Source organism: Thamnophis elegans, chromosome 13 (genome assembly GCF_009769535.1).
Source record: "Thamnophis elegans isolate rThaEle1 chromosome 13, rThaEle1.pri, whole genome shotgun sequence".
Classification (NCBI taxonomy): domain Eukaryota; kingdom Metazoa; phylum Chordata; class Lepidosauria; order Squamata; family Colubridae; genus Thamnophis; species Thamnophis elegans.
In genome coordinates, this window is record NC_045553.1 from 26,419,079 (window position 1) to 26,431,770 (window position 12,692).

The 12,692-nt window shown below is 44.0% G+C and overlaps 1 protein-coding gene across 2 annotated transcripts in view; it reads right to left on the minus strand.

Annotated features, from left to right (window-relative positions):
• The window catches only part of BMP1 (bone morphogenetic protein 1), a 198,854-nt gene that overhangs the window by 60,333 nt on the left and 125,829 nt on the right, over positions 1-12,692 (minus strand). For both annotated transcript variants that reach the window (XM_032229024.1, XM_032229025.1), the window contains exon 6: positions 11,979-12,084. In XM_032229024.1, the coding sequence (XP_032084915.1) occupies positions 11,979-12,084 (106 nt within the window). The remainder of the gene's footprint in view (positions 1-11,978; positions 12,085-12,692) is intronic.

Genomic DNA, 12,692 nt, shown 5'->3' on the forward strand with positions numbered 1-12,692 from the left:
AGGATAGGACAGGGGTCGGCAAACTCCAGATTGTTAGCCGCCCTGAGTCTCTCGGGAATAGGGCGGCATACAAATTAAATAAAACCTAAATAAAACCTTAAACACTCAAAGAGCCATTTGGACCCGTTTCCCACAGAAAAGAAAACACCGGGAGCCACAAAGGTCCTAACCGGAAGCCCCCTGTTCAATTCTGGAGCTGACCGGAAGTTCAGTTTCCCCAACATAGAGTCTCCTTCTAGCATGGCCTACTTTTTCCTCTACCTGTCATAACCGAAAGCCCTATCAATTGTGGAGACAACTGGAAAACCCTCCCCTTGCCATAGAGTCTTCTCCTGGCGCACTGTGCTTCTCTCCCCCGCCCTACTGGAAGCTCCTCTCAAAATTGTGGCGCCGACCGGTGACAGAGCCACAGCAGAGGGAGGAAAGAGACACATACAGCTCAAGGGCCGCAGTTTGCTGACTCCTGGGATAGCATGAAGTAAGGTAAGACAGGATAGGATAGGACAAGATGAGATAAGATCAGATAATTTTTGTTGTTACTTTTTTCTGTGAACACACTGGCACTTATTAAAAAATGAAATTGAGGGTAAGCTAACACAATTAAGGAAAAGAAAGAAACTGAATATTTTTTGACCTGGCGCTTATTTTATCAATGGTTCAATGCTGACAAAAACATAAACTAGAAACAGGGAAATATATGGCAGGATTAGTGACATGAAGAAGATATGTTAACTTGGTTATACAAACCTTATGAATATTATTAATATTAATATAATTGATACTAGTACAATGAATATTGTTGAATATACCTTGATTATTTCCTAAATGATTTGTACCCAGGGTTATCTTGGGTACAAATCATTTTAGGAAATAATCAAGATATATTCAAAAGTTTCCATTTCAATTAAACAGTGTGTTGTACACTGTTCAATTGAAATGGAAACTTTTGTATGCTATAAAACAAAATAAAAAAACATATTACAAAAAAATATGAAATTCTGATGCCTGCTCTCAAAAGACAATAAATATATAAACACACACACACACACACACACACACACACACACACACACACACACTTCGCAGTCCATTTTTAATATATAGCATGAAAAAAGAGTCTTGAAAGTTACCAAGGTTGATACTATATGATATAAAGCTATTACAGCAGAGATGGGTTCCTACCAGTTTGGGCCAGTTCAGCCGAGTAGGTAGTAACTTGGCTGCCCATGCCTCCGAACTGATGCTATCGGCGGCGGTGTGGGTGGTGCCATCTTCTTTTTTCACTACTGCGCATGCGCTCAAAGCGCGTCCCTGAGCGAACCAAAAGTAAAAGAATCTGGAAACACACCCACCCACCCCTGTATTGCAGATTCCACAAAGTCAAGAATTTATCTTTTCTGAAAAAAGGCCTCCTGAATCTGATGGGACCGTACAAATTTATCCTTTTTAATGATAACTGTCCAGTTGATTCCTGAAACAGATGTGTGGTTTCATCTCGTCATAGAATAAACTCAGGCTATATCTCTGATTTATTATCTATCCTGCGCCCCAAGAATATATAAAACAATGTTTTGCTTGTCTCTTGTAGATGTAGGATCTATGACGACCAACCCATTACCACAGTTTAGCCTAATCAAGGAGCAGTTGAAAAGTGTGGTTTAAAATATAAAAACAGACCTAATAATACTAGAAAAAGGGGAACCTTATAATAGTAATGTGTGATTAAGTTCTAAGGCCTATGAAGGATTTCCAGCAACTAGGTCGAGATTACCACTGAGAAGAAAGAAATGAAGATACATTCCTGAGCGTTGTGTACCTCTTTCTTAACCAATGCATAAAGTCTCCTTACTTAATCAATGGAATCTTTGTTCCAAAGATGCTTTTTCAGGAGGCAACTGGACTTCCTTGTTTTCTATTTTGAAGACATTTTGCTTCTCATCCAAGAAGCTTCTTCAGCTCTGACAGGATAGTGGGTCAACGCTGAAAGAAGCTTCTTGGATGAGAAGTGAAATGTCTTCAAAAGAAAAAAGCAAGAAAGTCCAGTTGCCTCCTGAAAAAGCACCGTTGGGACAACCAGGACCTGGATGACAGAGAATCACTACAGACTTTTAGCTATACAATTTGCGATGGACACCCTTCAAATGGTGTGGAATGGATTTCCAGAGGGAAAAAAATGCAGAGTACAGGAACCAGAAGCACCACTTAGGTGACCCTGAGGGCACAGATAAACTTCCAAGTGGCCTCAATGACCCTCTAAAAGGATGCAAATGACCAGCTGTCTGCAAGGAGTATAAATCCTTCCCTTCCCCACCATTCAGTCAGAGCTGAAGAAGATTCTTGGATGAGAAGTGAAACGTCTTCGAAAGAAAAAAGCAAGAAAGTCCAGTTGCCTCCTGAAAAAGCACCTTTGGGACAACCATGACCTGGAGGATAGAGAATCTCTACATACAATGAAATCTTTGTTGTCCACTGTTCCCAATTTACAGTGGAATGAAGAAGAAAGATTATTTAGGCTGTATTCTCTGGTGCCAACAGTTTTGATCCTTGTGCTGTGAATGATTTTTCAGGATTTTTTTTCCTGGCCTGGCATAGTTATTGTTACCCTTTCCTCTATTTGGCAAAGAATCTAAACAAGCAACTCAAACTGATCAGTTGAAGCACTGAAATTCCCTAGAGGTAGAAAGGAAAGTCTGATGAAGGGAGGTTACCTCAACATCACCCAAAATGTTGTGCGTCATCCTGGATAAAACATATTTCTTCTTCCTGCTCTGCTCTAAATAAACTGACTAGCAAATGCAACGATAGCATCTTAGAGAGGTAATGTCATCAGCAAACAGAAACAGGCACGAAAGCTTCCTGTGAAACTTCGAAATCCGAGCCATGAAACAGCTACGTGTCTGTTTGCAAAACTGACAGCTGGGCTTTTAATTTCCTAAGCGAGTTTAAAAACTGCCAGGCTTGTTCTTGGAAGATGCCTCCTAAAACTGGTGGGGTTGAGTAACACAGAGAAACACTGGAAGATCTGGGAACAGAGAGACACATATTCTCTAAACAATGCAACTTGCTGTTGACTCAACTGACAAAAAAATAGATTTGTGATGGTGGAAATGGGAAGACAGACAGAGAAAGTGAGGGAGAGGCTGTGGAAGTGGGATAGAGAAGAGAACTTCCAGGGAACCAATGATGGACCTAAGATGGCCCCACAGAGAACAGATCCAATAATATCCAATTAATATAATCTTTAGGTTAACCAATCCGATTTTCCTCTTTTAGCATTTGTATCTTCAAATTATCCAAATAGTTCAGGTTTCTTATTCAGGTCTATTTTGGGAATAGAATAGAATAGAAGAGAAGAGAAGAGAAGAGAAGATGGAATAGAAAATAGAATAGAATAGAAAACAATAAAATTACAAATAGAATCAGGAATAGAACAGAATAGAATAGAATAACGAAATTAATAGCCTAGAATAGAATAAAAACTTTATTGTCACTTTAAATGTACACTAATTAGCATACATTAAAATGAAATTCCATTGTATTCAGCTGTCAAAAGATAATTATTATGCATATATTCACATATACACATATATGACACAAAGGAACATCACAGTCTAGTTTGAATGTATACATATACATGGCGGAGGGGGAAAAAAGAATCTTGCGAATTTACAAGATGGATGGCATAAGGAACAATGCTGTTACAGAATTGAGCAGTCCTGTTAGAAATACTTCAACCTCCCCCCATAGGGGAGCAACAGAAACAGATCATGAATTGGGTGTGTGGGATCTCGAACAATACTTTGAGCTTTAAGCACATAGTGCTTGAAAGTAGCATCCTGAATAACGGGAAGCGAGCTTCTTATAATATTCTTGGTTGTCCTCACCACTCTCTGTATGGGCTTTCTATCTGAGGCGCTGCTGTCACCAAACCAAACTGTGATGCAGTTTGTTAAAACGCTCTCAATTGTGCCTCTGTAAAAAGTGGCCAGGACAGAAGGAGAAAAATGTGCTCTCCTCATCTGATGCAGGAAATGCAAACAAAATGCAAATGCTTTTTTTGAAAAAGCACCCTTCTGTACATATGTTGCAATACTAAATGATACCAGAGTAGCTCAAAAAGTACCAGAAAAAATTTGTATAATATCAGGATTTAACAGGTTATGGAAGATATTGGCAAAAAGATTTCCTGTAATGATTGGATCCATAACAAGGGAATTCTCAAAACAGAGGGCAGTATTACTTCATTTCACACCATTTCAGCTCAACCACATATATTATGGCAGTGTTTACACGGTTCCTATGCTTTGGAATAAAGCTTAAATTACCAGGAGTTGCTAAATAGTCTTCAGCAGAGATACAACAACAACAACAGCAAGAACGGTTGGTGCCCGAAGGTCATTAATTGCAGTAGCTAAATGAAACGTTGTCTCCCAACCCAGATTCCTGAAAACCAATTGCTAAAACTCGAGTTAGGGAAAGATTTTTGAATGGAAGGGCACTAAAGAAACGATCTGACAACTGGGTCACAAATTCCTGAACCAGATTCATGTCACTTTGAAAGTTCAATCCCTCTTGTTACTCAGAGAATGCTGCAACTTCCATTAGACACACCAACTATCTTAGGTGGCTCACTGCCTGGTTCCCAATTCATAGTCTGGAGCAGGGGTGTCAAACTCAAGGCCTGGGGGCCAGATCTGGCATGCAGGGTGCTTAGATCTGCCCCATGGGGCTGCCCTGAAAGTAGCAGAGAAAGTAGCATGGTGCCTTTGTCAGCGAAAACGTAGCCCTCTTGACCTCCATTTTTGCTGGCAGAGGGTTGCAGGAGGTCATTCCAGCTGAAAACGGAACTCTCGGGAGTCCGTTTTCGTTGGCAGAGTGCTTGGGTGACAGATGCCCTCAATACGAGTGATATCAAACTGGCCACACACACTCTGTCACACACACACACACACCCTGAGGTCAAGCACAATCCTGATGCGGCCCACAATGAAATTGAGTTTGACACAGGGGTGAAATCCAGCAGGTTCTGATGGGTTCTGGAGAACCAGTAGTGGAAATTTTGAGTAGTTCAGAGAACCAGCAAATGCCACCTCCGGCTGGCCCTACAGTGGGGAGGAAATGGATATTTTGCAGTATCCTTCCCCTGGAGTGGGGAGGGAATGGATATTTTAGAGTTTAGAGTTTTATTTCATTTGTATGCCGCCCTTTTCCCTGAAGGGACTCAGGGCGGCTCACAACTCAAACAAGGGGAGATACAGACAGTTAACAACAACACAAAAACAATACATAATTAAAAAACGCAACAATCATACCATTCGAGATAGGGGCAACGATTCTTTAGCCCCAGGCCTGTCGGAACAGCCAGGTTTTAAGGGCTATGGGGAAGGCCTGGAGGGTGGTGAGGGTGCGAATCTCCACGGGGAGTTCGTTCCAGAGGGTCGGAGCAGCCACAGAGAAGGCTCTCCTCCGGGTAGTCTCCAGTCGACACTGGCCGGCGGATGGAATTCGGAGGAGGCCTGCTCTGTGAGATCTAATCGGTCTAGTGGAGGTAATTTTGCAGTATCCTTCCCCTGGAGTGGGGAGGGAATGGAGATTTTGCAGTATCCTTCCCCTGGAGTGGGGAGGGAATGGAGATTTTATGGTATCCTTCCCCTGGAGTGGGGAGGGACAGGAGATTTTGCAGTATCCTTCCCCTGCCACACCCACCAAGCCATGCCCACAGAACCAATAGTAAAAAGTTGATTTCACCATTGGTTTGACCCCCCTAGTCTGGAGTTTCTGAAAGTTGGTACATCAAAGTGAGCAAAACAGCATGGCTAAATTGTGTCATTAAACTGCATTTGTGCAACAGCGGTTGTAGGTAACTGTAAAGGCAAAGATGCGGAAGACAAGGTAGTTCTCCAGGAAAAGAGCTAACAGGATTGATAAGCAGATCTTCCTCTGTTTACAAGGTGAAGCTTTGGCACAAAAAATATCCATCTGGAAGAGTCTGTGTTAATTTTTCTGAGGAGACACCCAGAGGCATATCCTCCATATCCAGGATAACGCAGACCATACCAGCCCAAACCTGCTGAGATGCAGAAAATTGCTGAGCAAGAATGAACATTGAGTGGGCCACACCTTCCCAGCCTGTGGCCATTAATGCTCACACATAACATTGCTTGCAAATCCAGCCTCCTTACGGAGCAAGGTTGAACAGCCACAAAAAGAAAAGGCGAGTCCAGAGAGAAGAGGCCTAGGAAGCAACAGTGCGGCTTAACAACAAGCAAAGGCATGTGAGAAAGGGTGGTCTAATGGAGGCAAGATCAGTTTGAGAAGCTGCGCTCAATTCCATTGGCTTTCTTCCCCGAGTTGATTTATTTATCGATAAGATTACCAGCTTGTCTCTCTTCCAAACTTCCATGGGGATCTCCCTTTATTTTATCCCTACTACAACAAATTGATGAGGTAGGTTGGATCTACAGAGAATATCTGGCTTAAAATCATTTGGGGATTTCCATGGCTGAGCACAGATTGGAATATGGCTTTCCCTACTCCTATTCTGTTTATTCCTGGGGAGGAAAGCTATGGCCAATCTTGACAGCAGACTAAAAAGCAGAGACATCACTCTGCCAACAAAACTGCGTCTAGCAAAGGCGATGGTTTTCCCAGCTGCAATGGATGGCTGTGAAAGTTGGACCATAAGGAAGGCTGAACACCAAAGAATGGAGGCCTTTGAACTCTGGTGCTGGAGAAGACTCCTGCGAGTCCCCTGGACTGCAAGGCGATCCAACGGTCAGTCCTAGAGGAGATCAACCCTGACTGCTCTTTAGAAGGCCAGATCCTGAAGAGGAAACTCAAATACTTTGGCCACCTAATGAGAAGGAAGGACTCACTGGAGAAGAGCCCAATGCTAGGAAAGATGGAGGGCAAAAGAAGAAAGGGACGACAGAGAATGAGGTGGCTGGATGGAGTCACTGAAGCAGTCGGCGTGAGCTTAAATGGACTCCAGAGGATGGTAGAGGACAGGAAGGCCTGGAGGAACATTGTCCATGGGGTCGTGATGGGTCGGACATTACTACTAACAACAACAACAACTTCTATTTCAGCTCCAACCCCACTAGAGTAGACTGTCTGAACTGTCTGTTCAGGGACAGGGATTGGCTCAGTCACCCAGATACTCCCATGGCTGAGGATCTGGAACCTGGGTCTCCTAAATCCTAGTCCAACACCTTAGTTCTCCTACCACGCTGGAGGTCAGATGCAATGTGACAATAATTAGTCAATTACATCCACAAACTCTTGACATCCCAATGACAATACAGTCCTTGAATGATGTTCACAATTAAGCCTCAAATTTCTGTTGTTAAATGAAATGCCCCATATTATGACATTTTTTGCTACAGTTAAGTGAATCACTGTAGTTGTTAAGTTAGTGACATGATTGGGAAGTGAATCTGGCAGGATCTCATTGATTTTGCTCATCACAAGGTCGCAAAAGGGGATCATGTGACCCTGGGACACCACAACCGTCATAAATATGAGACAATGGTCAAATGTCTGAATTTTGATCACACGACCACGAGGATGTTGCAACAGTTGTCATTGTGAAAAACGGTCACAAGTCACTTTTTCCCCAATGCCTTTGTAACTTTGAATAATCGCTAAGTGAAGAATTGCAACCTGGGGAGTAACTGTAATAAACTACAAGGAGACAACTGACAGTGAGAACAATCTATCCGTGCAACAGAAGTTGCCTTCGGACGTTGTGGGAGCTTCATCACTGGAAGCTTTCAAAAAGAGATTGGACTGTTGTCTGTCAGAAATGGTGTAGGGTCTCCTGCTTGGGTGGGGGGTTGGACTAGATCAGGGGCCACCAATCTTTTGGACCTCAAGGATCACTAAATTCATAATTTTAAATCCTACGGACCCCTAATATGATCTGCCTAATGATTGGCTGTGTGGGCGTGGCTAGGTGGTCATGTGACTGAGTGGGCATGGCCAACTCAATGTCACTCACATTGTGGGGTGCCTCGCCTGCCTCTACTCACCCCTCTCCTGCCAGCCACTCCTCCCCTCCCCTCCCGGGCTCCTTAGGCCCCCAGTAGGAAGCAGTTGTTGGAGCTAAGCAGCCACCATGAGAAAGAGTTGGCAAAAGAGCTCAGTTCAAATTGCAGAAGCACCTCACTGAGGACTAGGAGCATAGGCTTGCCAAGCAGAGGGAAGCCTGCGGAAGTGCAAGGCCAGGTACCAGCACCTGGAGGCTCAGCGGCCTGAGATGGTCAGCCAGTTCCAGGCCATGATGCAGTCCTACTGGAACGAGGCCCTCCGGCTCTGTGCCACCAGTGGTGCTTCCCTCCACCATCTGGCCTTCATCCAAAGCCTCTCACCAGGAGGCTGAAGCAGACCCCAAGTCGGAATTTCTGCCCCACTCCAACCTGCACAAAAAGACCCCAAAGGGGGAGACTCTCTGCAGCAACACAAATGTTCACTGCATGCATCCATACCAGGGGCTGTAGTTTGAGGAGCCCTGATGTAGTGCAACATAAGAAATGCAAATAATTTTTCTGCGGACCACCAAAATTTTCTCGCGAACCACCAGTTGGTGACTGCTGGACTAGATGACCTAGAAGGTCCCTTCCAACTCTGTTAATCTGTACTTGTAACTCATGGCCTCTGCATTCAGAATATTAAATGGTTTACATTTTGCAAAGAGTGGAAGGGTTTGATCTCAGACGGGGAGAAGGCCAGCAGATGGAACAAAACAACAGGCTGAAACTAAACTATAGCTTTTATCAGGTTCTCAAGGAAAGGGTTAACATTGCAGATATAAAATTACTGACATTCAAGATCTGGAGATTATTTTCTGGAGAACAATCCTCTCTATTGACTCTGGGGAGGGAAAGGGCTACCACAGCAGGAAATGCCAGATATGTTTATGATCCTTCCTTTCCACTGGGATTCCACATATAATCTCTCCACTCATCCATCAAACTTCGTTCTGTGGAATTAGGTAATCTGGCTGAAAAGATGTGAACTTAATTTGGTTCGGGGTGGGAAATGGTTGACGGGATCACGGGAAGTTGCAATCCTTTCCATTTTGACTTTCCAGACTCCGTTGTTACATCCTCAAATCCCCACAGCTTCAATCTCAAACTGTCTACCGTAGACTTCACCCCATTCCTAAGAGGTCTGTAAAGTGCACCAGTGTGCCTACCGTCCCTATCCTACCGTCCCCATTTATTTGTACTCATTTCCTTTGTTCATGTCCATGTTTAGGAAGAACTTCCTTTTTCTTTTTTTGGAGCTGAACTGGAATATTTGAATCCAATTAGAAGTGGAAAATAAGAAGAAAATACAAAGAAACTGTGGACTTTAAACTGTAATGAACTGAGATAAATTTTAAAAGAGAAACTGTAAATTGTAAGCTGTGTACTATGGAGAGTTGGGAGTTTGAAGAATTTTGTGAGATTACAAAAAATATGCATGAATCACTAAAGTTACCAATTTTTTTTGGAGTATAAGATGCACCATTTTTCCTCAAAAAAGCAACTGGAAATCTGGGTGCATCTTATACACTGAATACAGCATTTTTTGACTCCTGAAGCCCCACCCCTTCACCAAAATGGTCGTGCATAGCCTTTAGGAGGCTTCCAGAGAGCTCCTGGGGGCTGGGGAGGGCAGACATGAGTGAAAAATGGGCTGTTTTTTGCTCAATTTCCCCTCTCCGCCCCCCAGGAGCACTCTATAAGCCCCCTAAAGGCTATGCATGCACTTTTTGTGACCAAAAACGGGCCCACTTTTGCAAAAAAATTGGTCATTTTTACTCATTTTGGCCCCACCACCCAGGAGCACTCTACAAGCCTCCTAAAGGCTATTCATGCCATTTTTTTGGAAAAAAATAGGCCCGTTTTCAAGAAAAACGGGCCATTTTTGGGAAGTCTGCAGAATGCAAAAACTTTTTTTTATTTTCCTCTTCAAAATCTTGGCGCGTCTTATACGCTGAAAAATACAGTAAACAAAAATGTTAAGCTAGACAGTAAGGAACAAGAAATAAGCAGGGAAGAAGGAAAAAAAAGCGGAACTATAGAAAAGGTTATAGAAGCAAAGGAAAATAAAAATAAAAAACACGTCAATGATTACACTGGGAAGGACAGTGACACTGGGGAAATTAAAAAGGGGGAGTGAGTTCCAACAAAGAAAGGAAAGGGGATTAAGGAAGAAAGGAAACGAAACGATTGGACAGGCATAGAGCAGGAAGAAGGGAGGCAGCATACCACAAAGAAAATGCACTACAATAAAAGAAACGGGGGAAATAAGGTGAGGAGACAAAAGAAAACACGAATGGGGGCATACCAAATGGCACAGCAAAGGGCAATAAAAAAGAATTGGAAGAAAGAAAAGAAAGAAAAAGAAGAAGAACATGGAACTTGGCTTTGTGGTCCAAATGGAGGGAGAGAGGGATGATTCCAAGGAAGCGGCGGACATGAGAGCCGGCCATTCACATGCTCCTCATGCAAATGTAGCTGTGCGGGCATTCATGTGCTTGCCCATCACTTCTGCAGCCCAGTCCCGAATGGGCCACAGCCCTGTATTGAGCCGTGTCCCAGGGGTCAGGGACCCATATCTGAAATGGTCGATATCTAGAAAAGCCATAGTTGTGTTCTCACTTGCGATGCAGAGACAGTTAGCTTTTATTTTGTTTTCAAGCAAGACGAGTTATGGAAGGATGCTCTTTGGTTTATTATGAGTAAGGGAATGAGGCAAACATGGGTGTTTCCTCCTAGTTTTGGTAGAGATTGATTTAAATTCTGCTGGGACTATTTCAAGATGGGATGGTTGTGTTAATCTTGAGCCGTCATGCAATGTGTTTTTCTCTCTGGAAAAGTGTGTGTAGTTGCCATCACAAAATGATCCTCCAGCACAGGGGTCTCCAACCGTGGCAACTTTAAGACTTATTGACTTCAATTTCCAGAGTTCCTCAGCCAGCAAAGCAAATAATTTTTCCACGGAACACCAAAACTTTCTCACAGACCACCAGTTGGTGATTACAGTTTTAGTGGACTATCCCAACTCTGTAACACTTCAGAACAGGAAAAGAGATTCAATAATATTTCCTTTTTGTTGCCCCTAACAGGCATTTTCTCTCACCCCCCTACCCTTCCCTTGTTCCCCAAGTCCTCATGCCTTCTGGTGCCGGCGCATCCACTGCCATGTGGGTGAGGCAGCTGCTTTTTTCACTCCCAAGCTCAGGCATTCATCAAAGCCCACCCACCCACCCACTCCTTCTGCACACAACAGGGATGCAGAAGGGAAGTTGCACAGCAGAAACTGGCTATTTTCTGCACCTGGAGGAGAAGCAGCCATCCAAGTAGATAAACACATGCTATCCTGGTCTGGAAGTTTTATCTGCTCAAAGTATGGGGTAGAAATGACCACAAGACATAGATAGCTGACCTATCCAGAGGTATTGATCAAGAAAGGCAACTTTCTCAGATTGATTCCTTCCTTCCTTCCCCACCTTTAATATTTTTACAAATAATTCAAGGTGGTGAACGCATCTAACCCACCTTCCTCCTCCTATTTTCCTCACCCCTATGAGGTGAGTTGGGCTGAGAAAGAGAGAGACTGGCCCAAAGCCAGAGAGAGAGAGAGAGAGAGAGAGAGAGGGAGGGAGGGAGGGAGGGAGGGAGGGAGCGAGGGAGGGAGAGGGAGACAGAGACAGAGACAGAGAGACAGACAGAGACAGACAGAGACAGAGAGCAGAGACAGAGACAGACAGAGACAGAGAGAGAGAGAGAGACACAGAGAGACAGAGATACATATAGAGATGATAGATAGATGATAGATAGATAGATAGATAGATAGATAGATAGATAGATAGATAGATAGTAAATAGATGTATATTTACCTCAGGTGTGTCATTCAGCTGAAGAAAAATAAGCTAAATATGCATAGGCTAAGCAAACATGTAAAACAAGGTAACTTGGGAATCTCACTTGGAAAAGGTGTTTCTGGCGTAGTGCATGATGCTGTCAAAATCGTATGTTTCGCCTAAGGACTCCACCTCTTCAGGTTCCATCTTCAGGAAGTTGTACTCCTGCCCTGCAGAAGGACCAAGAGGAAGAAGCATGAAAATTGCAAGGTAGCTTAGAGCAGGGGTGTCAAACTCAAGGCCTGGGGGCAGGATCCAGCCTGCGGGGTGCTTAGATCTAGCCTGCAGGGCTGCCCTGGAAATAGCAAAGGACTCGCCTGCAGTGCCTCTGCCAGCAAAAACGGAGCTCTGGTAGAGGGTTGCAAGAGGCCATCTCAACCAAAAACAGAGCTTGAAAGCGCCACAGGCAGCTCTCTCAAGCTCCGTTTTCACTGGCAGAGGGTTGCAGGAAGCCATTGCAGCTGAAAACGGAGCTCGGGAGTCCGTCTTCGCTGGCAGAGTGCCTGGGCTATCAGAGGCGCCTTCGACACGAGTGACATCGAGTTGGCTACATCCAAACTGGCCACATTCACCCTGCCCCCCCAAAGGGAAACACAACCTTGACGTGGCCCTCAATGAAATTGAGTTTGACACCCTGGGCTTAGATGGTCTGGAGCAAATATCGTCTCCCAAGGGTTAGCAGATTTGGTGTTTTCCCTTCCACACCCTGCTTATTAATGGCAGCCTCTGATTTCTCCCCTTGTGACCCCCCCAAAAAACACAAAACCATTATCTGAGC